Source organism: Rissa tridactyla, chromosome 1 (genome assembly GCF_028500815.1).
Source record: "Rissa tridactyla isolate bRisTri1 chromosome 1, bRisTri1.patW.cur.20221130, whole genome shotgun sequence".
NCBI classification, from domain to species: Eukaryota; Metazoa; Chordata; class Aves; order Charadriiformes; family Laridae; genus Rissa; species Rissa tridactyla.
This window is the reverse complement of record NC_071466.1, coordinates 21850662-21877943: the sequence shown is the minus strand read 5'-3', so window position 1 is coordinate 21877943 and position 27282 is coordinate 21850662. Positions and strand designations below refer to the sequence as shown.

The 27282-nt window shown below is 41.0% G+C and overlaps 1 protein-coding gene across 4 annotated transcripts; it reads right to left on the bottom strand.

The window, feature by feature from the left end:
- Positions 1 to 50: 50 nt before the first annotated feature.
- On the bottom strand, positions 51 to 26960 carry MPHOSPH8 (M-phase phosphoprotein 8). 4 transcript variants are annotated; one of them, XM_054223636.1, is made up of 14 exons: positions 26220 to 26960; positions 21434 to 21589; positions 19679 to 20533; positions 16671 to 16767; positions 15285 to 15536; positions 14714 to 14839; positions 14539 to 14627; positions 13254 to 13394; positions 12348 to 12434; positions 10233 to 10387; positions 5443 to 5597; positions 3982 to 4109; positions 3183 to 3266; positions 51 to 2302 (listed from the first exon to the last, which is right to left on the bottom strand). In XM_054223636.1, exons 1-14 carry the CDS (start codon positions 26469 to 26471, stop codon positions 2261 to 2263), a joined length of 2619 nt encoding a protein of 872 aa, XP_054079611.1. In that variant the 5' UTR covers positions 26472 to 26960; the 3' UTR covers positions 51 to 2260. The 4 variants fall into 4 exon arrangements, with proteins under 4 accessions (XP_054079611.1, XP_054079585.1, XP_054079591.1 ...); XM_054223610.1 differs by lacking the exon at positions 15285 to 15536; XM_054223616.1 differs by lacking the exons at positions 3183 to 3266; positions 15285 to 15536.
- Between the last annotated feature and the right edge of the window lie 322 nt (positions 26961 to 27282).

Genomic DNA, 27282 nt, shown 5'->3' with positions numbered 1-27282 from the left:
TTCTTAGCACTTGGATAAAACCCATATAATAAAATCAGACAAAAACCAGCTTCAAACATCTTTTCATGTGTCTTTTATGCATCTTCAGTAGGGATTTTGAATTTATATCAGCAATTAAGAGAGAAAGATGACTGCAAAATCCATCCCTCAAATGCATCATGAACCCAAATTTTATTCCCATGTCCTGTAAAACTCCTCCCTCTCTCCCAAATGCTTTAAGGAAAAAAAACAACCACCAAACCAAACCCCCAAACAAAACAAACCACCTCCAAAATTAATAGCCTTTGACAAACTACCTGCTGTGTCAACTCTTGGAGCATTACCAGACATTTTGAGGTTAGACTGTACAACAGTTTCTAAAAAGCATCTATATTATATGGACATTTGTTCAAAAACATTTTGTCCCCCCACCTGGAACAGCTCAAACATTTAACACGTGCTGTACAGCGCTGAGCGCATGCGCACGACACCCTGACGCGGACAACGCAGGAGTGATTGAGGAAGGGGTCACTGCAACAGAAGGAAACACCAGCAGCCCCTTTCCTTATGTTACACACAGTGACTAAAAAACTGCAGCTACACAAAGTCCCAAGTGCTGGTGGTGGTGACATCCCCGATTCTCAGCCAGTGCTCTTCATGCATTTCAGGTGTTCATGCTTCATAAAATGAGGTATCATCTAGCATACTCCGAGAGGTGGAGGTACCAAGTCTGTTCAAAACCAGACTTGTGAACATCCCGTCAACACTGTTTGCAGAAAGGAAAGGCAACTATTCTAAATCGAACCAGAAAGGAGCAGCTGTATGTCATGTTGCTGTTCTAGTTTCATACAGCTTTATGTGACATTCCACAAAATTGAAATAGTGTGCTTTGTTACGTACTCTTTCAGCATCTCTTAAATAGGAAAGTTTTAAACTTTCACAAACCAAAAATTAAAAACGGGTTAACTGAACTTAAGAAGTCACATTTCTTAAAAGGTTGCTTACTACATCTGCACCATTTTGATGGTGAGCACTCAAATACATTAAGAATTTATCCACAATAGTTTTGCTAATAAGATAAGATAGGCACATAGTGGCATGTAAACTACATGTGGCAACCAGAACAGCAAAGGCACAATCTGGACTTTTTTTTTTTCTTCCTCTTTTTTCCTTTTTTTTTTTTTTTTAAACTTTTCAAGATGTTGGTTAATTTACAAAGAAAAATATTCTATACTTCATGCAGAAGTATTACAGCTGTATTTTATAGCACAGGACCATTACAGAACTGCTGTCACCTGATAAAATGGGTCATTTAAATAATAAAATAAAATAAAAAGATAGCAGCTCTTTGCACTGAGGAACTGAATTTTTGACTGAAAGGGCAGTACATGTTCTCATCTGTCAGGCTGAGAGTATCTGGAACCCTCTATGTATCTTCTCGTCTAGAAAAAGCCTCACCTGCACAGTCAAGGTAGTTACAACTTCTCTGGTTTGCTATTTTCAGCTTAACGTTTGTTTTCCCATCTCTCTCGATTAACCACTCAGAAGTTGAGACCTCTCTAAAATTCTCCATTGCTTCTCTAACACAACAGTAGTTTTAAACCGCTGCGTGCGATCCTCTGTGAGTGGAGCCTGTTCAGGTGTCTTTGTTCGTACCTGCAGCCCCAATCGCGTTTGTTCAGAAGGAATCGCTCTGAGCCGCTTTCTCACTGGGAGACACCAGCAGGAAAAGTTTCAAACCAGAACCCGGCCCTCAGCAATTCTAAGTTAAATCTAATGCAGTGACTTCAAAGTGTAATTTCTGCCCACGGCTCTAAGAACATGACAGTTCTGCATTTTACATAGAAACATTACAGTTGTTAGAGTAAGTAGAAAATTTTAGTTTACAAATCAAAAAGATCTTTCTATTAAAAAAGACATTTTACGTAGTTACCTTAAATAGTTCTTATATGCACCATTCCACATTGTGGAAAAGCTGAAATATGCAGTCTGGACTCCACGAGTTAAAGAAAACCAGAATTGTATGTATCGGCACAAATACTTACATCTACATCTGTACAAAGTAAAAAAAGCTGACAACCCTGCCCCGGCGGCGCAGCGCACCGAGCTGCCCCCCAGCACACGCTTTCCTACGGGACTGCCAACGAGTGACAGCCAGATGGGAACTGGTCTTCAGAGCGTGGTGCCAAAAAGCTCCAAACTGCTTTGTCAGTCTCTGAACAGAGGAATGAGGAGTAGCTCCAGAAGCGCGTCAGTCCACGCAGCACATGCGGCGCCAGGGTCACTGCAACTGCACTCGGTAGGCGCCTATGAGCAGCTTTACCTGGAAAAGCAAACAAAGGTCTCATGTAAAGGTTGTTCACACGTAACTACTGTGTTAAACACTTCTAATAGGGAAGCACGAGAAAAGGCACACAATTGCTACTGACTAAGGGGGGGGGAAGGAGGTGTCAATCTGCGTTTAATCAAATGAGTTCCTGGCAGCCCTACTGAAACACGAATGGCTTGTGAAGGAGCCGGGTAGAGCACCACTGCCTGAGGTGGTGCCGAGTTAGCCACAAACCTGAACTAGGCACACACGCATACTTTCATCTGAATATGGAGTTCAATTTTTTTCATTGTAAACAAACAAACAAAAAAAAAGAGCACAATAAAACACTTAAGAGTATAAGTTTTAAAGCTGAAGATCTAGAAAATTTACTGGTGCATCTTCCAAGGATAAAAACAAATTCTACCAGAATGGGATCTGTTATTCATCTTGCAACATGTCGTGGGACTACTGCCCAAACCACCGGTAAAATACAACAGACTACTGAAAAGCAAACTGCATATCCTAGTAAATACTTCCAAGTTTTCCCGAGCACGCAAGCATAAACATTGGTATGCAAAAAATAACTGGCACTCTGTCTATCTGTTAGTCGTTAAATTCACAATATAAATGGGGAAACTGTTTAGCTGTAACATCGTTGTATCCTGGTGCGTGAACAGTTCTGACATTACGACAGAACTAACACCCTTGGAGTGTTCCTAAGTTCTGGCAATGTCACAGGATGGAGCTATAACGGATGGGAACTGGGATGAGGAGACAGTGGGAAGTCCTCAGTTTTACAGTTACAACATACAAGTAGGAAGCATTTAGACTACGGAAGAGTTATTGTATAAAAAAATTAATATACACATTTAATTCTGAGAGCATCCTGTACCTTGGCAGTAGGAGCTTCTGCCAACCGTATAAAAAGCTTGTTAAGGCCTGCAGTAGGGCTGAAGGAATAAATAAAGTGACTGTCCTAAAGGGAAAAAGAAAATGCACAGAGTTAATGGCAGGATACGGCTGGAAGCGCTGTATGAGTGGACTAACAGAACACAACATTTTAACATTCAGCCTTTTTTGAAAGTTGCGTATACTGCAAAGAACTTTTGATGCAATGACAGAGAAAACAAGACAACTTTAAAAAGCATGCACAGCGATGCGTTTAATTTAAAAAAAATAATATCAAGAAACAGAAGTTAATCATTAGAAATATGAGGGAGGTTATTAAAACAAAGCAAAGTAGTTATATTTAAGAACTTAACTTGGGTCAAAAATTGGAGAAGCCAGGTGAATTTGAGAAGTGAAACAGCTTTAAATTCAGCATTCCCACCTGCCTGCTCAAACCAAGTCCCAGAAGGGCTGAGGCTGGAAGGGACCTCTGGAGGTCATCCAGTCCAACCAGGCACCGCCTGGGGCTCACACAGGGCCACCCAGAAGCAGCTTGCCCAGGACTATGTCCACGCCTTTAAAGCATAAGATTTTATGGAGTCTGGTACGTGCAAGGTTTGTGGTTCTCTCCATATACAAAGAAAAATTAAGTTTTATTTAAAAAACCCCACCCCATCATGATAAAAAAAAAAGCTTCATCACAATACTCAAAATCCAAATTAAGGCACTAAGATTTCCCAGGCTGCTCCATAAAGACTTTATAAAGCAGTTTTTCAGTCAACCAGTTACAGGAAAAGATTTACCAAAAATACAGGGAGCTGGAATTTGTCGTTTAAAACCACAGCTTGTACACTGCATGGTCCACAGAGCCGAGCAATGACATCTTTACCAAAGAAATTTGCGTGGAAAACAAAGAGAAGAATTCCAGATCCTGAAAGGGAAGTCACATGAATGCAACATGAGATGCCTTAGTTAGAACAACCGCGTACACTGAACCTTTGAAGACAGTTAGGTACAATATATATAAAAATATAAACATTATATTGTATATATATTGAACACCAATGGAGTATCAAAGCAACATGCAGAAATCCAATAATCTCCCACGCCAGCGGATCCCAGCACAGAACACAACTGACTCGGTCACTAAGTTGAGGTCTTTTGGCAGCAGAAAGAATGTGACGTGGCTGTTCGAAAGGCGAGCAAACGACAGGGCAATGCTCGGTATGGTTCACCTCTCTGTTTTAGGTTTATCTAAGGAGAGTTACGGAATTTAATGTGCTTTGGCTTGTCTGTTCCCTTGGCAGGGAGAAGCGAGCCAAGTCAATTATAGAGCTTTATGAACTGCACTGAAATTCAATAAGCAACAGCCTTCAATACCCACAAATGCCTCATTTTAATACATAAACTTACATAAGGTTTCTTAATTCTATCAAGGATACCAATAATTAAGAACTGGAAGACTTATATTACAACTCTTAACAACCAGAAAACCAGGCAGACACAACCCCTTTCCATCTTAGTTGAAGTGGTATTGCAGTCACAGTCATGTATTATTTCAAGAAAAATCGCTATCAGTAGACGTTTTCCTGATATACTCCAAAGGTGAATAAAAACGACTCGGCTAAGCCAAGCATTAGAGGTTAGTATCTGGATTCCTGAAAGAATGAAGACACATTCCCAAGTATCTTGGGAATTTCATTCCCAGCTTTTTCAAAGGGTCTAAGGGCAAACCAGAGTTGACTGATGCTGGCTGCTTTTTATAGTGTTTCTAGACTGTGTTTGTATCATGCCAGCGCTGAGACTGTCCTTGGAGACTCCCATGTGTTAGGTACTGTCTACAAAACAAGACGATCCACTATGAGATTGTCTAAATATGCTCTTAGATTAAGATTTTTCAAAATTATTAATTCTAAGGTAAACCGCTCCTTTCCTATAATACCTGTCACTTAGCTGTGTAACCCTCACAGAGCTAACGTAACCTGTGAACAGAGGAAAGAAGTGGTGCACGTGGCAATAAAAAAACCTCTTAAAAACAAAGATACACACAAAGCCCACCCACAACACATCAAAACATCGTTGTTCTCCCTACACTCCGTAACTGGAGCATCCTTAATGTAATGTACTGCAATACAGTAAGTCATACAAAAATAATTTCACATAGCAGATACTTTAAGACATACATACAAGGCAGTTTCTTAAAAAAACAAAGCCCAAAATCAAACCAACCCAAACACCATCACCACCCCCCCAACCCCCCCTACCTTCTGGCACATTTTGTGGGGGTTTATAGTTAAAATCCGTAGAAAAGTCTGGCCCTTCACAGAGACGATGACATGCAATTGGAAAGACCGGCTCCAGCAAAGCAAGACGAGCTTCAAAATAATCCCTGATGGTATCTTCTGCTACTCTGGAGAGCCTGAAAGACCAAACAAGTGAGGCATGTACTTCACATCATAAAATGACTTTACCAGACAGACCTCATGAAAGCTGACGCGGAAAAGGATTCCGGGATTACCTTTTTGGATTCCTGATTTTCAGGAGCGAATGCCTTCATCACTCCAACATTTACACACAGATGAACCCCAAGCCCCAATACTTTCTTAATAAAGTATTGATCTATCAGGTCCACAATAACAAAAAGCTGAGACAAATGCACTGCGGCAGCTTGAAAACCATTCCAATTAGCCAAGTATTTTGAAGGCTCTTTATGTACAAAGATGTCCCTGAAACAACAGCACGTTCCTCGTGGCTAAACAGAAACAGGCACCCACTTCCCCAGCCTGGCTGACTCACCAACCTGATGCCAAGTAAGTCACTGTATAATTTTACCGGCAATACTATTGGAAAAATGCAGGTCCCGGTTAAACTCTACTAATAATGCAGTGAAAAAGTAGCAAGGCTACCACTGAAGAGCCAAACTGGGGGGGGTTGGGTTTTTTTTGGGTGTGGGGAGGGTTTAATTTAAGCGAGTAGTGCAGCCTTCAAAGACGGACCACATTAACCAACAGCATTTGGCACCTTTACAAGCAGGTTACCAAGTAATCCTCTTCAGAAAGCCCTTTTGACACAAATGGGTTTTAAAAGCTTTTGCAAGGCAAAGGTCCCGACTCTCAGCTTTGCAGCTTTTTCAGCTGTTGGTCAGAGCAGAGTCCCCCGCTCCGTGCCAGCCGAGACCACCATCTGCAAATTTCTAAAACTGATGCGTTTGGCAGCAAAGAAGCCACACGAACTGCCACACCAAAGCAAGCCCAGAGCTTCCAGATGCCAGACAAAGCCATATTAAATATGGGAAATTAAAGAGTTGTCTTTTTTCAGTACACTGTCCTAGTTTCCAGCAATCTGATTTAGAGGCATCTAAAACTAGAGACTGCAGCCAAATCACACCTCTCCTTACATCTACTTAATCCCTTCTAAAATCCCCTGCGTTTGCAACCACAGCATTCTGCAACAACAAGATCCGTAATTCAGTTTTTCTGTGCAAAAATATTCCTCTGTTTCAAACCTATCACTAAATCATTCGACAGGGTGGCCTGGAGAACCAGCCTCATGGCTTTGGGTTATTTTATTTTGTTGTTGTTTTCTGATTTTATTTTAAATTTTGACCTTTTAATCTGTCCCAAGGTGACGTGTGTCACTGCCCTGGGCCTGTCCTCACAGAAGCTACTCTATTTCTGATCATCTTTATTTTTCCTTTTTGCTTCGTCTGTTTTTGCAATAAGGTAACTGGAATGGTACGTGCTATTTAAGGCATTCAGACACCATGGATTTACATTTTATTTTCAGATCCGCTACTGCTATATTATCTTCCTTTTTTGATTGACAAGAAGCACTGAACTGGTACTTTCAGGTAACGAATCTAGAAGTTTCCTCAGTCGGTAATTACTCCCTGTATAATTGACATTACCACAGTGATACCCCACAGACATCAGATTAGCCAAAACTGAAAGTGGCAGATTTTAAACAGGAAACAAACCGGAAATGGCATCAAATAGCAAATGAGTGACAAAGTTTCAATACACTGAACAGCAGGTACCAGAGCACTTCTATCTGCATCCTTGCTGTTGCCTTCAAACCCTTCACTCACAAGTCATGATTTCCTTCCCTGGGGGAAAATCAACATACTCCACTTATCCACTTCAGCTGCCCCTGCTGACTTTAACTTCTACGTTTGAAAAATTATTATTAGTTTTTACGCTGTTAGCACTTATTTTTTTCCCCATTTAGCCTGCTGTAGGAAGAAAACATTCCTTCTAGCTTCTATCTGCTCAGGAGAGATGTTCGATGCAGTGATCTACAATACCTCAGACAAGCTTTACAGTGTGTTAAAAATACCGGCATGACAATACTTTCCTCCCAGTATGAAACTGGATCAGAACACTGGGTCAGCAAAAATCATTAGCACAAAGTCTAGCTGGAAGCCAGTCGCTACTGAAGTACCCTCGAGGTCAGTACTGGGTCCGGTCCTGTTTACCATCTTCATTAATGGCCTGGATGACAGGGCAGAGCGTACCCTCAGCAAGTTTGCAGGGGACACAAAACTGGGAGGCGTGGCTGATATACCACAAGGTCATGCTGCCATCCAGCGGGACCTTGACAGGCTGGAGAAATGGGCCAACACGAACACCATGAAGTTCAACAAGGAGAAGTACAAAGTCCTGCACGTGGGGAGGAACAACCCCAGGCACCAGTACGTACTGGGGGCCAGCCAGCTGGAAAACACCTTGGCAGAAAAGGACCTAGAGGACACCAGGCTGAACACGAGCCAGCAATGTGCCCTTGCTGCAAAGGCCGACGATGCTAAGCTGCATTAAGTCAAGTATTGCCAGTAGTCCAATGGATTCCCCTCTCCTCATCACTGGTGAGACCACACCTGGCGTACTACATCCAGTTCCAGGCTCCTAAGAGAGACATGGAAATACTGGAGAGAGCCCACAAAGATGACGAAGGGAGTGGAGCATCTGACACAAGAGGAAAGGCTGAGAGAGCTGGGACTGTTCAGCCTGGAGAAAAGAAGGCTCAGCAGATCTTATGAACGTGTACGTATCAATAAACACCTGAAGGGAGGGGGCAAAAACAATAGAGCCCGGGTCTCTTCAGAGGTGCCCAGTGACTGAACAAGGGGCAATGAGCACAAACTGAAACACAGGAGGTTCCCTCTGAACACCAGGAAAGACATTTTTACCATGAGGGTGACTGAGCACTGTCACAGGTTGCCCAAGGAGGTTGTGGAGTCTCCATCCTTGGAGATTTTCAAAAGCCGTCTGGACAGGGACCTGGGTAACCAGCTCTAGGTGGCCCTGCTTCAGCAGGGGGGTTGGACAAGATGACCTCCAAAGGTTCCTTCCAACCTCACTCATTCTGTGTTGCTGTGATTCTGTAATTTTGTAACTGAGTTCCTTTAGAATTGCTAGGCAAATACAACCTTGCCCAGGAAATGTATTTATTTGTATTTTACTGGTTTGCACTAATACTTTTTCTACCTGAGATTTCACTTTGCAAACGTTCCACAAATTTCTCTGCCTTACAGAAGCACTCCCTAACCTCCATTATGACCTCCGCTGCAATTATTGTATGGGAGTGTTTGCTTATAGACCTATAGACCTATTAGACTTTTTAGATATTTTAGTATACTTAAATTTAGTATTAAATAAGATTATAAAGGAAAGAGCACTAATAATTATTTAAACCAGAGTAAGAATATTGGTAGTACTACAGCACGTATCAGTGACCACCACACGGCAGTTTCTGTCAAGACACATGTAGGACATTAGCTGATGGGAAACACAAGAGATCAGGGACAGAAAACAGCCAGGGCTTTCTAAACACTAAAATAGAAAAGAATGAGCTTGGACTACAAATTACTTGACAGCCTGTCTTATAATATATAGATAAATCATTAGGATAAAATCATCATAAAACAATAAAAGGATCTTGCACGGAGACAGTGTTCTTCCCGCACTAACTATGCATTCATGGCAAAATCTCACCTGCTGCAGAAGCTCTGAGACTGTCCTTGAGTCTACTCCAAGTTTAAACATTGTTGACTACAGTTTTCTGTCCTGATATGTTAACTATCAGTATTCCTACAAATTGATATTTTAAGAGCTTGCTCTTTCAATGTTTAAATGCTCACCCGCTCTAGACAAACCTACTTTGGCAGGGGGGTTGGACTAGATGATCTCCAGAGGTCCCTTCCAACCCCTACCATTCTGTGATTCTCTTTTATTTTGTCTCCGTTTAGCGTCCATATTCACAGAATCACAGAATAGTTTGGGCTGGAAGGGACCTTGAAGATCATCTAGTTCCAACCCCCTGCCCTGGGCAGGGACACCTCCCACTAGACCAGGCTGCTCAAAGCCCCATCCAGCCTGGCCTTGAACACTTCCAGGGATGGGGCATCCACAACCTCCCTGTGCAACCTGTTCCTGTGCCTCACCACCCTCACAGTATATTCATCAGCTCAGTACATTTTTACATGACATGAATGTTTCACATACCACATACAGTACGTTACACTTCAGTCATTCTGTTCTGCATGAAGATTTTTATTTTCATCATTTACTGGCCTAAAAGTTTTACCCCGGCACCGTCAGCTCACAGCTAACGTTTAAGGGTCCAACAACACCCTATCTATCTGCACTGTCTTTGCATGGTGTTTTTGTTTGGCATTCTTTTGTTTGTTTCTGATTTTTTTAAATGCTTTTCTGCAAGGTATTTTATTTGGCATGCCCTAATAAGGGTTTACAATCAACTGTCCAGCGCTTTTTAGTTTTCCCGGCCGCTGCATTTCCAGTTTAATAAATCTTTCACTTCTAGTAATCCCCTTTTTCTTCTTTCCACCTTTCTACTCAGTGTTTAAGCAAGTGTCTGCTAATTCTCTTAGCTCACATAGTTTTCATTTCACATGATTTATTAGTTCACTTTCTGCCCAAATCACATCTGTTTTCTTTCCTAAAATCCCTCCCTCTTCCCCTTGACTTAAAACTGAAATTATGACATGCCGAGTATTGCAAACTTCACCAGAACAAACTTCAAAGTACAGTTTACTCACGTTTCCAAATGACTCTTGAGCTGCTCGTACACCAGGACATTATTACATTGTTTTGCAAAATGCAGCGCGCTGTTCTGATGTTTTGACAAAATGTTACAGTCTGCTCCGCTTTCAATCATAAGCCGCACTATATCAGAATTCCCTCTTTTACAAGCCTGTGCAGAAAGTGAGAAGATGGAAGGATGGACAACAATGACAAATCCCCCGTTAGAAAACAGCACAACACTGAAGTAAGCAGAAGTGCAGAAATTAATTAAAAAAAAATAATAGTTACAATTTGGAAAAACAAGCTTAGATATTTGCTCTGCAAATGCTAACACAACTTGAAACTCAGGATCCCACTCCATAAATGTTTTATCTTTACCCAGGCACCACTACACATCTGATCCCACAGAAGCAGCAACACTCAGGATTACCAAGTGGACTAGGGAAAGAAAAATAGAAAATAGAAAAACCCCTAAAGTTCTGTGAAATATCTAATCTGCTGAAGTTCAGAACTGTAAACTTTCTTGCAATTGTTTATCCGAATAAATGGGTTTCTGCAGAACTATTCAGAATTACTAAAGCAACACTTCCAAGTGTCTGTTCCTAGGAATCTCAGTTCAAATGGTACTCCAGGCACGCAGTAAGTTAACAGAATTTGCCCCGAATCGTTGTTTAGCTATGTTAGACGGTCACTGTTTCCAAGGCCGTTCAGTGTTACTTACAGCATGAATTTCAGGGGATGTCAACCAAAGACTTGACAAAAGTACAGGGAAGTCTAAAGAAAGCTTTACTTTGAAGAACGCAAACGCACTCTCTTGGTCACTTGCTTTTAAAGCACTGACAATTTAGGGAAAGGCACGACAGATATACATTTCTATCTTCATGAGGCCTTTCAAACATTATCTTCTGAAATTTGTTTCAGCTCTGAACTTTCATCTGTGCTTTCAATCCATAATCTTCCATAAATAAATAAAACCACCCACAGCCCCCCAACAAAATCCCACAAAAATCAAACACCATCTCAGAGAAAAAAAAATTAAGCGCCAAGAATTCCCCCCCCCTTCTAAAAGGTACGATCCAACTCCTACAGTTAAATGATAGTGACTTGATAAACACATTTACATGTTTATCCACACACAGCTAAACTTGTTCCAGTAAGTTACTGGAAATGAAGATGCTGTTCTTTGTATCTGCACAGCAAAACAAATACCCAGAATAAGTCACTGTAGGCTGCCAATTATAAAGTGTGTACAGCTGTGCATCACATACCAATATGTATTATGTATTAAATACATTAAAAACAGTGAAGGTCAAAACTGAAGTTCATGGAGGCAGCCAAATTATGAGGAGATTTTGGACTGAAGTGGCTGAGGAAACCACAAGTGTGTTATCATCTTCTTTACAGAAAATGTGAATTCCCCACACTTGTTAAGCTCTGCAGAGGATAGAAGAGAAACAATCCCACATTGTCTTGGACAGAAAAGCTTTTGTAGCTTCTTCTGCAAACAAACTGCCTCATGCAGCCTACATATAAATATAGCGTGTTTATCAGCAAGGGGAACTTTGGTGAAATTATTTGATCCAAACAAAAAAAATATTAAGAGGACTACAGACTGTTTCAAGGGTCTTAGAATTTTCCCATTACAACAAAATTAAAAGAAAGGAAAATTAAAAATTTCCTTTGTGATGGGGCGAGTAAAGGTGCAGAACAGGCAGTGGCAAGGAGACTGCAAACCAGTTATTTTATTTCTGTCCTGCAATGAAACGCCAGAAGTCAATCACAGCAACACCCAAGTGAAAGAAATTCCAGAAAGGAGAATTTCTCTTTCTGCTGACAACCAGATTATCTCAAGTTTAAGATCACATCTGCATTTCTTTGAGCAAAACAATGGAAGAGGATGATGAGCCACATTTAGCACTGTATGCTGACAGCCTCTGCATTTATTGTTTAGATATAACAGTATGTTACAAAAATGGATTAAAACACTGCCTAGATGAGTTAAGAGTAGTATTTGCATTTCAAATACAGTACATGTTCCCTAAATCAATTCTACAAATACGTTTTTATGTTTTATTAGTTTGCCAAAAGTATTTATTATTAAACCGCACCAGGACAAACATTGAATTTACCTTCATTAAAGCAGTTTCACCACTGCTCTGCTGCATGTTCACATACGCCCCAGCTTCCAGAAGAATAGCTACTGTTGTTAGAAAATTCTGAAAAAAACCCACAAACCCACAAGACAAGTAAGTAGAAAATATTCTGGTTTTGTTTCAGAATATATAGCTACATTTATTTAAAAATCCATCAGTAAAATCCAAAGCATGAGGCATGACACAATTAACATTGTTCTCTCCCATGGCTAGCAAAGAGCAATTCAGATTCAGGCAAGTGGACAGCCGTGAATATTTACAATTCTTACTTTTTTCTAGATCTTGCAGTAGTGAACAGCACAGGAAGAAAACAGTACGTTTGCATTAACCAACAAACTGGAATCAAGCCCCCTTCTGGCCTTGTACCTACTGCACACAGGAAAACACATGAACCAACTTGAAGAAAAGAGCGCACCCATGAAACATTCTCTTAACTTACTAGTCTAGTTGGTCTGAGCTTGAGCAGAGCTCGCCACTATCTCCATCTCCCAACTCTCAAATAGTAAACCCTGCTTAATCAGAGATTTGCTCTCCAAGTCCCCCAAGTTTGGATCCTGTGTAGCCGGAGATCGTAACAAGCAATTCTAACACAAGAACTTCAGCCCCTGCGACAGCAAAATTCAGAGACATCCTTTGCCTCCACTCCTTTACCTCCACTTTCCCTCTAGGTAACCCTATGATATTTTCTACTCAGGGTAGGGTTTGTGATCAGGATTTATTTACACTAGAGTAATCACAGCTGCTGAAATTATGCAGTTAAGGTCACCCTGCTATATCCTGCTAAGTACCTTTTAGGCATCATCCAAGGGAAAAAAATTGCGTACCACTTTAAATGTAAGTAAAAGAGCCAAGAAACACAAATACAACAATAACGAAGCCAACCTTCTCAGCAGCATGTATCAATGCAGTTGTTCCATTTTTCTGTCTACCATTAACTTTAGCTCCTTTCCTGATTAGGACCCGGAGAAGGTCATCGTGCCCACCAGCAGCTGCAAGCATTACTAGGGTCATTCCACTTGAGTCCTGCAACAAGAATCATTGTATTAAAACAAAAATAAAAATAAAAAAATTAAAAACTTTAAGATAAATCAAAGCCAAAAGACAAAAATTGCAAGTGCATCAACAGATTTCACAGAGATTCCCCTCCCTGGCAGAAGAATTCACACATGCATGGCTGCCAAATACTGACAAACTATCACTTCCCGCTTCTCTTGTCCACAGGCCTCACACTCTGAGCTCCGTAATCTGCAAAACCCATAACGTTCCGAGGACCAGAATAAGAAGGAGGAAAGCCAGAACAAGCCAGGAAGAAAGGCAGCAAGGTATCTGAGGGTGGAGAAAACAGCAAGACAGTGGAAGACGAAATCAGCAGCCACTGGAGGAAAAATACGATGGCTCAAGACACCTGCTACCACAATGCTGCTTTGGGATTTTATCAAAGCATGAGGTGACTTCTGTGCGTGGCCAGTCTCCTCACTCATTCTTGAATTTTCCACCAGACACTACAATTCAAAGATCACATACTTGCCTCAGTAGTTCATTTGGCATTTTTTTCTACTATGCTACAGAAGTCTTAGCATAATGTATAGTTCTCAAAATGCTACATAATGCAACTATACGAGATCACCAGTGAAAACACTGATACCAGAAATCTTAATTCTCAAAAATGGAACTATATTACTATTTAACAGGAAAATAGATCCTTCAAAGAAAAAACATTTAGAACACAGCTGATGAAGAACTGGCAGCAAACTAATTATTCACGGAGTGAAATGGTCCCAGCCTGTCAAACAGAACATTCAATTTTATTTTTTATGTATAGACTTTTTACATAGTTTAGCCACTTCACCTGATGGGTATCATCATTCCTTACACCATGTAAAGTTCTACATTTAACATTCAGTTAAATCCAGTGTGCAAATGTGCTGCAAATCCAGCTACTGGGATGCTTCTACCAATTTTACTTCTATCAAACTTAATTTTTTCTTTGGAAGAAGTGGAAAACAAATATCGAAGACTCAAACTCTGTACTCCCTTTTCTCACTTTCTGCTTTTTTTCCAAGGTGAGACACAAATCTGCTACGAGGAAGAGAGGAAAATTTTTCAAATCCAAATTTGTACTCTTTCCTCCCATCCCCCTCCAATACTTCTACTGCAGAAAAATTACCTCTTGATCCAGATTATATTCCTCGTTTGAAGAAAGTGCCATCTTTACTGTCATATAATCCCCACTTTTAACAGCATCCCTCAGGAGCGCTAAAAAATAAATTCAATGCAGTTATAGGATATTTCACTTTGAAACGCCATCTAAGAAATACCCCTTCCTCCCAGCAACTACTCACTACTTGATATCGGTTCTGTCAACACATGATTCTCATCTTCTCCATCAAGATGCTTCTGAAAGTCTTCTAGTGTCAGCCATTCTAACTGCATGTCCATACCCAAACTCAAGACTTGCTGCTTGCCATCTACCATGTATACGATTTTACGAAAGAAAAAACATAAAATAAGTCACTTATAAATTTCCAAACCATTCACTGCTTGCCATTGCTTCAATGATCGATCAGCAGCTTAACATCCTACTACTTTTCATTCAAAGAGACTCTGGAAGTCAGCATGGAACGGTTCCGAACAATGAAGGCTATGTTACAAATGGACACAAAATGCTTTTACCTGAAACAAACTGCTTATTTGTTGTAAGAAATCAGGCTGAAGTGGTAACAGATGGTGAACACTCCATTACTGTAATAGCAGAAACACACTGAAAAGTTATCAATGAGTTTCAAAAGAAAACATCCTTTCAGCCTCCTGGGGAGACAAGAATTGGAGCACTAAAAGATGCAAGCAGGAATGGAGAAAATATTAACTGCAGTGCTCAACTTTCCCTTGCATTTGTTTCTACCTACTGCTCACCAGAGCTCTCCATTTGACACAAATCCCCACCTACTCCATCGCCTTCTGCAGCAGTGTAAGTCCATGTGTCTGTTCCATCTCTTATTATGTTCCCCCTTTCCTTGTACACCTTGCTGTCTTTTGATTTTGATTTTTCTATGAATTTATATTCTAGTGAAGATCTTTTTCTTGTGCAGTTATTCCCAGAATATTCACTTTTTTCCTCTGAAGCTACATTAAACAAGTCAAATGCACGTTTGATGTCCTTAAAGCCTAGAATATTAAGAGAGTTACCAAGAGTAACTCTTGAGCCACTAAAGACTATTACTTAACAAAGTTTAAATGAGTGACCAGAGTCCGTTTAGAAGAGGTCTGTTCTCTTTCTGTACGTTAATCATTGCTGAAGCATAGCAGCAAGCTTAACAACATAAGCCAAAAATCAGGGAGAACTAGTTCACCTCCCGCTGCCCTGACAAGCCTGAGTTCTGACTGCTTTCAACACGGTACCATCTTCTTTTAAAGAAATATAGTTTAGAATTATGTGTAAATTACTACTTTGAAAATACAGTTCAGTATCTGTAATGAACTAACAGAGGACACGTGCTGTATAAGGAAAAATAATTAATCATTCTGTTTGTTACTACTTTTCTTGAGCATTGTCAGCATTGTCAGCATCCATGCTACTTTTAGTGAGAGATGTCTATCTAGCAACAGCAATTTGAACCATCACAGCTCCTCCTGTATCCATTCACGATTATCAAAGGTGGAGTTACCCAGCTTTCCTCAGTTCATCAGAGTAGTGAGGGAATTTATCCTGAATAAAATCATCCAGAATTTTACTGAGATCAAGAGTGGTAACATTAATACTCCATTATACTACTAAGAATAGAAATAAAACCCAGACATTTTTCTTCTTGTATCAAACCATTCAGTTCTGGTGATATTTTAAGGGTTGTATAAGGTAACTCATCATTGTGGCTAAAGGAAGAGGCAAGAAATTTGTCTAATGGGAACCTCGATGAGTTTTTCTAAACATTGAAAGTGTGTATTTATAATGTCATCTGAACACTTCAGGAACAGCCAATAGTTGGATGAATTCTTCTAAAATAAGATTACTGTTACATGCTACAGAAGCATAGTTGACAATATTAAATGCAAAAGGGCAAAATCTTGACTTGTCTACAAACACGTTAGATTCCTATACGCTTCCATGCTTCATACATGAAAGTACAGCATTCGCATGAAGCATATATTAACAAAGCCATTAAACAGCAGACTTCTGCTTCCAAAAATAAAAGCAGAAATTCTTGTGTCTGGCATGTGGTACAAAAACTATACTAGTAGAAATAAGAGGAGAATGTCCTGAAGGGTGTTCCCCTTCTCCCTTTTACAGCAGTTCGAACTTACTTTTTAGGCCCTTTTGTTCTTTCCCACTCTTTTCTTCTTTTTCAGACTCTTTTTTTTGAGGTTTTTCTTTTGTTTCAGTTTTTGTTACTTCTTTCTCCTGATAGATTTGAGAACAAAGATCAAATTAAAGTGGTAGAGAAAAAATGGAAAATAAACTTTCACCACTCCAATGAGAAAATATATTTAAAAGTAATACTACTCAAACCCGTATAGAACAGAATTAAGAAGAATTGAACAGGCGTGTCAGAAGTTAAGTCTGTGAAAGCTTCTTCTGTGAAAGAAGAGGTGTTATTTCCAAAATAAAACAAATTGAATTCAGACTTTTACTGTATCCCAGCCACACAAAGTACTTTATGGCATGAGATGCAGATATGCCAAAACCAGTATTTTTGAAGTAAATTCAAAATGATGACCTCTTCATTTGTTCCAAATATCAAACCTGAATAGAATGTAATTATTTCACAGTATTTGAAGCCCCGCATTCAAAGTGGTTACAATAGCAGTGACTTGAACCTTAACCTGAGAAAACTTGACATTTGTATACAGAAGGTTCCAAGTTTTCCAGTTTACACATACAGAACATTATGGCAAGAGTAATTTGTGAAAAACATTCAGAAAAATCCACCCAAACTCACCATATCCCCACAGAAGACTGAGCTTAGCAATATCACAGAAGAAATGTATGGTAGATGTAGATATACAATCAAATTCGCCAAAACAGAATTGAACTGCCTCCACCAAAGGCTGCCCTTCTCCTCCTGTAATCCTCTCTCTCCATTCAGCCAGCAAATTCCAAACTGCAGAGTAGGTGGGACAAGGCTCCTTGGCATTGTTTTGTATCAGCCCCCGACACTAACCTGGTACATGGAATAGCTCTGGCTTTCTGAAAAACTGCCCCAAAAGAAGTCCCCATCAGAACTACCGACTGAATTTATCATTAAATGCTGCCATTTCTTTGACATACAAAAAAATAGATTAATTTGGTGTATCATGAGGTGTTAGCAGAGCTGAGACATTCAATCTGTATTTCTCATTATCTCCCCTCCAAAAAACCCTTAGCTTTTGATCATTGACATTACTACCTAGTAGCACAGACAGCTGTTGATGCCGACAGACGCTCAGCATTTAGGAGGGGACCCGTAACTTACTAAAGGGATTACCAGATACTTGCTACTCAGAGAGGCTGTTAAAACCAGTAATCCTGAATTCTGTTCCAGATTTCCAATTACCGATCAGATGCACAACGTACACTGCACATTTATTTTTGGAGATAGATCAAGTGGAAAGAATCGTTCAGCATGCAAACTGACTCCAAATAGAGAATACTATATTATAAATTGCCATGACAGTGTTCTGTAATCAGAGCTACGTAAGGAAAGTAGCTTTCATTTTCAGACAGGTAGCTGAAACACGTGCAATGATTTTATTTGGAAAGAGTTATCTGCTTGGGCCAATAACTTAGTGAAGTCAAAAAACCTCTAGAACTCTCCACCAAACCCATCCATACAGTAAATCCACAGAAAACACTGTTTAAGCCTCCTAGGAAAAAAAAAAGAAAAAGCAAAATGCCCTCCTTGGTACCTTGGAGCACGACCTCCTATGGAGCACAGCCATGAGAAAGGCATACAGCAACTTACTGAGAGCGCTGGCCGAAGAGCCATAAGCAAACTGCTGATTTCTTCATGTTTGGGGTGACAGGATTTTTATACTACTTGTAAATAAAACAGAATTCCAAAGATTTATCTGATATCACTACTGATGTCTCTCTCTCATGAACGCTATAGCCTTGAACTACAAGAAAATACTTGAGTAATAGAGTGTCATACCATTTCAGTTAATTAAATAACTTTCTGAAACTGGGCTATGCCTCATAGTAATTGCTTAACCTTGTTTACAAGAGCTTTCACCACTAAGTTCCTGCAAAAACACTACTTTGTGTAGCTCTGCTCTGAGATTATTCCACATAATTCTCTACCCCAAAACTTCCTTGTTTAAGTCAGCCTACTCCATACATGCAACAGTCTTAAGCAGAGGACCACAGCTGAACTGACAGAAGAAACTTGCCACCACAAAATTATGGCCTCAAAAGAAGCGGGATATAATACACTAAGTATCAACGTGTTTCTGAGCAGAAAGTGGCTTCTCTGAGCAGTCCAAGTTTTATGATCTGCAAACTGCATTAGAACAGCTGAAAGAAATTATATTCTCAGAAACATTCCAGAAATGCTGTTTTATTTTTTCCATTATTTTTTTCCCTTTTACCTTTACTATCCTGCTCTTCTTAAAACACTACCATATTAAATAAGGAAAAATAAGTATTCCAATATTTGTTTACCTCATTTCTTAGAACAGGTACAGCATTTGTAATTAATATGAAACCATGTCATGAAACTAAGCATTCTCTATAAGCACCCCAGGAATTCCAACAAGACAAGCCAGCTGCACAATTATCTGGGAGACTCAAGTTTAGAAGCGATTTCAGCATTCCAATTCTCAGGTAGGTACTAACACATGTAAGGTATAATGGAGTGGCTGGCTTTTGAGAGAGATCAAGTATGCGTTTTAACTCAAAAGTGCACTTCATTGTGCCATGTTGGATGGACAGTTGCTCAAGACTGAATGTTTTACTAGACAAGTAGAAAAAAGTCAAACTGCGGCAACTGTTGAAGGCGGGGGGAACAAAGCTAAAAATGACAGCATGCTTTGGAGGAACAGTAAATTTAATTCTAAGTAAGTACACATAAAAACCAGGAGAAATTCATACTCTCACATTTTGAGACACCCTCCTCCCCTAAAGCAGTCCCTCCTTTATAGAGTTCAGGATCCAGAAATTTTTCAGTCTCTCCTCTACATTGTGCAGTGGGCTTTCTTTAGCATCACCCGGGCCATTAACTTTCCAATTTGTATTTTCTTCTTTGCCATCATGAACAGCAGCCTTTTGAGATATCTGTACCTTGCAGGTTTGATTTAACCTCCAGCCCCCACCTCAATGCCTTAACATTGCTTACCTCCCCAGCTGAATCAGTGGACTTGGATCCTCTTTCATCAGCACCCAATTTCAAACCCTTCTGCGCTGGTGAAGGAGCAGGTGACACCTTCTCCAACTCTCCCGGTACCGTTTTTACTTTTTCTTGACATTTTTGCTTTTTGTGCATGCTTTTCTTCTCTAAATAGATATCCTGAGTTTCCACTTTTCTACCTTCCTCTTTATAATCTTCAGCTTTCTGAATTTTTTTCTTCTTTCTTTTAATCTTAACATCAATACTATCATCTTCATTACTCGCTGATCCATCAAAATGTCTATCGGCAACGGAATCTTTTTCAGCAAGTTCTTGTTCCAGTCTCTCTTCTCCACTTACCAGCTTTTGCTTCTCATCTTTATTTTCAGAATTTAAGTCTGAATTTTCATTATCAGTTCCTTGAGAAAACACATCATCGAGAGTACTTGACTCTGAGTCAAACTGAACATCTCCACACTTCTCCTTCCGTGATTTTTTATTTTCTTTAGAATCTTCTTTAGATTTTATTTTTAAATCTTTAACATCTCCCTTCTTTTTCTTGATTTCTTTAGTATCTTCTTTCCTTTGCTTCTTTGGGTCCTTTGAATCCTCCTTGGTTTCTGAAGTCCTTTTTTTTGGTTTTGAATCTGAAACCAAAGTATCTGAGGAATTTTCACATTCTGTTCTGGGTTTTTCTTTGAGTTTTGCAGACTTAGACTTTTTCTTCTTCAGATCATCTGGACTTCTATCCTCTCCATCTTTTGACTTCTTCTTTTTTTTCTTTGGTGAAACATCATCTTTTGTTTCACTTTGCCAGTCACTGTCAGATTCTGCTTCAAATACATCATCATTTAGAGATAGTTTCTAAAAGGTAAGGAAAAAAAGAAACATTTCTTTCTCCACTGAAATGTATCCTTTGGGTGTAAACTACACAAAAATGGTAGTGGTAGTGCTTGGAAAAAGTAAATCTTTAAGCACTTGAATCTTTTTGTCACTGCAAATATCATTCCTAATTTGCAAATACAGTTTTAGCTCACCTAAATTACATTACTAACCGTTTGAATGACAATCAATATATAAACAAAGTCAAGTAAACCAATCAGACATCCAACAATCACATTCCAGAACAGAAACAAATCTGAACTATTTTACATCAAAAACAATTAATCTGACTTTGTAAAATTTACCTATAGGTTTCCCAGAAGAAGGGTACCAGTTTTCAAAAAAAGACTCTTACTCTTCATTTTCAAACTGACCAAGCAGTTCAGTTAAAAAAAGAAGAGAAAAAGCCATATGCTGCTTTCTTGCAATTAATTTTTCTGTATTCCTATCCTAGCAAATTTTATGGCTAACATGCAAAAACTCATCAATCTATTACACAAAGACGGAAACTGAATTGAGCTGTGCCCACCTTCACAGACAAGACAGTGTGCATGTGGGTAGGGAAAGGGGGTTGCTCATGTTGTCAAAAATAAAACAAAATGACCATATATCATTTATATAGTCCTATTAAAAGGTGAAATAACGTTTAGAAGGATTTAGAGTCTACAAGCAAACTTGTCAATTAATAATAAAAAAAAGGCCTTAACCAGAGAGCAGCAACAATATTCAGTTTCACATGAAGCAAAATACTTATGGATCAAAGAGATGCTTTAAGTCTTCTTATTTCCAGGTCCCAAATGTCTTCCCTTCTCCCTCCCCCCATTAGCAGAGCCCAGATAGGGAATACGTCTTCAGCGGAAGATATTAAAAGGTGAAACACACCTGTATGTCTTTTTTAACAGGTTTAGGCTTATTGTCCACAATTTTTTTTCTGAATTCAAGCAGCACTTCTTTGCAGTCTTCCAAATGAACCTCTGGTTCCCAGGTATCATCATCGGAAGTATATCCTTTCCACCGTACTTTGTAGAGAATTTTACCCTGTAAGAAAAAACCCCAACATTTAATACAATACAGCACCGTATTCATCATCTACTCAATTCTTGGGGATCTCGGTGGATATATCATTTTGTGTATATAGAAATGAATATAATGGGAGTTCAACCCAATGTTGACATAAGAATTCTCAGAATTATTTCCATCTGCAACACATACTGAACTACGTATGTTGTAGAACATTTCAGTAGTTGGAGTGGTTTTATCGAAAACATTTGTAATATCTAAAATTTGTTCAGAACCACAGCTACAATGTACAAATCACAAATTCATAGTCATTTTAGCAAAATGGATTTTCTGACAGTTATGAAACTTTTTTTTAAAGTTGTAATACTTCTATAAAAATTCTAAGCTTGAATTGCTTCTTTTCTTCTCTTTGCTAAAAAAAAATTGATATAAAACCTTGAAATTTATAATGCATTAATACCATTCACCTGGTTTTATATTGGAATTTATAACATTAGATTTGTAATCAGTGCTGCTTTTGATAAACTGAAATACCAACAATTAGAAAAAACACAAAGCCACCAGTGAGATCAAGTTAGACCTAGACAAAATCTGAGTATGTGCATCTCAGTGGAGTTAGTTACAAAAATTTTGGTAAAAGATTACACATGAAAGCCCTAAACCAATTGTTTCAATAGCATTTATCTTCACCATAGGATGAAATTGCACCTTTAAGTCTCTATCTTGTTATTTCACTAGATTAGAAAGTTTTTTACCATGTAAAAAAAACAACCCCAAAAACATTGTACCAAATCATCTTTTGCCTTTCTCCTAAATAAAGTAGTCTGAATCCTTATGTTTCTCAAGATAGACTCCTTTTCTTGTTGAGAAGCAAGGCTTATCAGCTTGGACTCAGCATGTTGCTGATATAGCCAGACAAGTGGCAACTTGGGGCCTCCTGCGCCAAGCTTAACGGAAAAGCAGACATGTCCTATGAAATCAATGCGGTCACCTTTGTTGACTAAACCTCTTCAAAACAGATGTATGACAAAAGCTAGCATCAAACTTAAGAAAATCCATTGTCCATACAGAAAAGGTAATAATGAATTTGAGGCAACATAGCCATTCCTGAACTTCTTTTCTAAGAAAACAAAACAACAAACTAACGACCAAACCCCGAAAAAAAGTATTAGCGAATGTACTACAGAAAGCACCTTTGGAGACGAAAAATAATAATATCTCTTTCTAGGAAAAATAGATTGATAACGCTCTGAAAGATCCTACACTGCCAACCAAGCCCAGAGAAGGAAAGCTTCAGAACTGTCATTTGACACTTACTATTAAATCTATTTATATCCATAAACGTATGTTTTTGCCTGAGCACCATTAACCTTTGACTAAGTGCATATATATGCCATTAAACTTTAGCAATCAACTCTACTTACAATCTTCTGTATTTTACTTACCGGACATATAAATAAATAGCCTATATTCAGACACATTAGTGTAATACTTATAATTTAGCTTAACCATACGCTCTTGATTTAGGAACTAGTTTTCAAAATCATGTTCACTTGCCTCTGTCTCTTTCTTCTAATGGCTGTACTCATGAAATAAATGACCAGTAACTTTCTTATTACAGTCGCAGAATAACTTCAGTTATCAGCGATCTCAAGAACTATCAAGTAAAATGCCCCGCTCAAAGCGGGGCCAAGTAGATCAGGCTGCTCAGAAACCTGCCCAGTCAAGTGTATCTATTCAGATTTCCCCATGTTCCAGCTTGTGCCCACTGCCTCTCTCATCCGTTCACTGTGCACCTCTGAGAAGGATCTGACTCTGTCCTCTCTACATCCTCCCATTAAGTAGATAGAGATACCACTATGATCACCCCTGATTCTTCTCTTCTTTTGGCAGAGCAAACCCAGTTGTCTCAGGCTCTTGTGCTCCAGCTCCCTAAACTGTTTTCATAACCCTCCACTTCAGTACGCCCATGTCTCTTCTGTCCTGGGGAGCCCACAACTCTGACACAGCACTCTGGGTGTATCTCAGCAGTGCTGAGAAGAGGACGAACCATCTCCCTCGATCTGCTGGCTATACTCTCGGATGCTGCTATCCGCCTTTGCTGCAAGAACTGCTGACTCATGTCCACATCTGTGGGGACTCACGGCTCCCTTCCTGCCAATCTGCTTGCTAGCCAGCTGGCCTCTCACCTGTGTCTGGTGGTACAGGGCTATGCCATTTCAGACACAGGACTTCAGTCAGCTGCAGAGCTACTGTTACACCCTTGTAACTCAGGCACAAAATGAGTCAGAAGTCCTTTTTTAATTAATTGAGAAAGATGGATAAAATAAAGTCTAATGCAAATATAAGACTATTTGGCTGTTGAATGACTCTATATCCTGTACTTGGAGAGTGATACAAAAATGTAGCTTGTGTTAAGATGGGAGATTGATCATTATACTAAATATACATACACAGCCTACACACACAGTGTATGTATGTGTGTACATATACACACACTGATCCATCAACATTATTTTACTCAACATTGCTATTTCTTTCCTCTGTATCCCTTACAAATAATAGAACACTTCCAAAAATTTTTATACTGCTGTAGTTTCTATAAGAAGTAGCAATGGGCTAAAACCAACTTGTACAGAAAGGAGCATCACCATGTCATTAAAAAGCAGTTAAGGTTACCCATTTCCACTGGGGAATGTCACGAGCCTGTTGTTTTAGTACAAAAACAACTGCGGTGCATTGTGAAAGGCTTTCAGATATACTGAGAGGAAACATTTCCAAACTTTTATTGCTTGTCCTCTTAAGTAGGACGTGTTTATGTGTCGTTTATCAGCAGGTCTCACTCCCCAGCCCAATCCCATCCCAGGAGTGCTGTCTCTCCTGCTACCACTACTATCGGCTCCAGCAACACCAAGACCATGAATGACAAGGGCTTCTCTGTGCAGTGCTCTCCATCTCTCCCGCTTCTGCAACTGTGACACAGGAACACACCCACTGGCCTTATGCTGGCCGCGACAGTGGCCGACTCGGTGTGTCTGCCTTGACTTTGTATGGGACTTGGGAATCTGCAAGCTGGGAACCACTACTCTAAAGCAGACTACATAAAATATACTCCACTGAATATAACACACAGCTTTTTCCAGCCATTTCAGAAGTTTGGACTGGGTGCGAGTACCTGTCTTGCCCTGTATTTCTGAAGCACAGGAGCATGGTCCCCATTGAAGAGCAACGGATAGGTGACCTAATGCAACTAGAGCCCACACTGCAAAGCTACAACCAACACATAATGGGTAAGGCACACACATGCAGTAAAGCTAACTGCACCAACCCAGGCTGGAAACATCAAATGCATACAGCTCAGAACCTGCTGCAGAACAGGCTGCTTGGACAAGGAAGATGACAGAAAGAATGGACATTACACACCTTTTTAAGAGATGGGACTTGATGTATTCTGGTACTCTTTAGAAGTGTGTGGAATGGTATGACTCCCCCCCAGCCTACAGATTTTAGTTTCCACTGCTGGGAGGGGGAGGAGAAAGAAAAAAAGGAGTCCTCTTCTTTCCAACCTGATTATTTTGACCAACACTTCATACAGGCAAAGCTATAAATACTGTATTACCTTGAAAGCATAACATTCTTAAGCCATCAAGATATTTCAGCCAAGATGCAACCTAATCATCACAAATACCCAAGAAATTCTTGATCTGAAGGTTCTCCAATGTTTCAAAACAATGTTTCTCCAATGTTTCAAAACCCTGATGTATTACACTAAGCAGGCAGAATTCTATACTATCACGTACCTGACTGAAGCCTAAAATAAAATCCATACATTATTAAAATAAACAATTTTCAGACACAAAATCATTAAAACAAAAAAGCTTTGTTAATTACTTTTTGTATTTGATGTTTAGGAAATTTTAGAAGAACTTCAACCAGCCTAGGCTGCTTCCAAAGAAAGAAAAGAAGGTATAGTATTTCTGTCTAAACAAAGTAAAGACCACCACAGAGTTATTTTAATTGGAAGAAGTCTCTCTTATTTTAAGAGGTCTTCCACATATTTTATAAGCCAGTAAACGCAGTCTCACTAAACATACCCTGAAACCACCTCCAAGCTCTCCATTATATTAAATCCTGCTCATTCCTGCACTCAAACACTCTACATCAAAACACTACTGCAGTTCCCCCTTAAGAGCAGAGAGTAATTTAACAATGCAGACAAAACAAGACACCTTAGTAAAGATACTCCAGATTTAGTCTCTTTAGCCAAAGCCCTAAGATACAAAAAGCTTCCTTGCAAAATTACGCGCGGCGTGTTTTAACTTACAATTATAACGGAACTACTATTTTTGCATGGTCGGTGGAGGAAAATCTGCCTGAGCAGCCCGCACTGCCCACCCTCCCGCAGGGAAAGCCAGGGAAAGGCTCCCAGGCCCACCCCGCCGCCAGCCCGCGGCTCACAGCCGCTCCCGGACACCTCCCCAGGGACCCGGGCGAAACCTGACCCCCGGGCAGCCGCCGGCCACGCTGAGGAGGCGGCCGGGCCGCCCGCCAGCCCCGCTGCCGCGGCCTCCCCGAGGGACCTGCCACCGCCCCGCCCGGGGGGCCCGCCGCGGTACCGGGAGAGCGGCCGGAGGCGCCGCGCACTCACCCCCTCGGTCTTCACGTCGAGGATCTTCTCCACCTCGAACACGTCCTCCTCCTCCTCGCTCTCGCCGCCGCCACTGGCCTCCCCGCCGGCTGCCGCTCCCGCCGCCGCTCCCGCCGCCTTGCCAGCCCCGCTGCTGTCTTCCTCCCCGTCCTCCTCATCCTCCGCCGCAGCCGCCGTCTCCTCCTCTTCCTCCGCCCCCTCCAGCCTGGCCGCCGCCGCCTCAGCTCCGCTCCCGGCCGCCGCCGCCGCCATTTTGGGCCGAATTTCAAACGACAACGGTGAAAAGCGGCTGCGACATCCACCGTGGGGCCAGGAGGGAGCGAGGCAGCGGCCCCAGCCAATAGGCGCCCCGCCAGCCCGTGACGCGCAGGGGCGGGGCCCCCAGCCCCGAGGCCTCCGTGCCCTCAGCGGCGGCGGGAGGCCCCGCCGGGGCCGCGGGATCCCGCCGGTCCCGCCCCGGGGCGGGCTGTTTTCAGGCCCGGGGGCCCGCCGCAGTGCCGGGAGCCCCGGTCCTGTCAGTGGGGGGTCTGCCGGGGCCCCCTTTCTCCAAAGCCTGATCGGCCCCCGCCTCAGGTCTCGCTGCCGGGCGCACGGCCCCGCTCCAGAGAAGGGAGGCGGTTCCCGGCGGCGCTGGAAGGCACGTTGGCGCTGCCGACCTGCCTGGCAGGAGGTGCGGTGGCCGGGTGTGCCTGGCTTGTCCGAATAAAATGACGAGAGCGTGCGGAGTGTCCCGGTACAAAGGTGTTTGCCCTCGGCTGGGTGAGGTTTTGGGGAAACGCACAAGAAAGACGTACACGGACGCCTCAGGATGAAGTCCTGTTGGGGAATGGTGTTTCTCACGAGGAAAAAGAACCCTTTTAAATCTCATCGTATTTTGCACGTTACAATACTGAAAGAGTTGGGGTTGTTCAGCCTGGAGAAGAGAAGGCTCCAGGGAGACCTTATAGTGGCCTTCCAGTACCTAAAGGGGGCCTACAGGAGAGATGGGGAGGGACTTCTTACAAGGGCATGTAGTGATAGGACGAGGGGTAATGGCTTCAAACTGGAAGAGGGCAGATTTAGA

Excerpts from the sequence above, each read along its gene's own strand:
- MPHOSPH8 (XM_054223636.1), bottom strand. The coding sequence starts at position 26,471 with ATGGCGGCGGCGGCGGCCGGGAGCGGAGCTGAGGCGGCGGCGGCCAGG. Across the intron at positions 14,840-15,284 it reads GTGTCAAATGGAGAGCTCTG|ATGGCAAGCAGCAAGTCTTG; the intron begins GTGAGCAGTAGG and ends TATACATGGTAG. Across the intron at positions 5,598-10,232 it reads CTCAAGAGTCATTTGGAAAC|GCTCTCCAGAGTAGCAGAAG; the intron begins GTGAGTAAACTG and ends TTGGTCTTTCAG.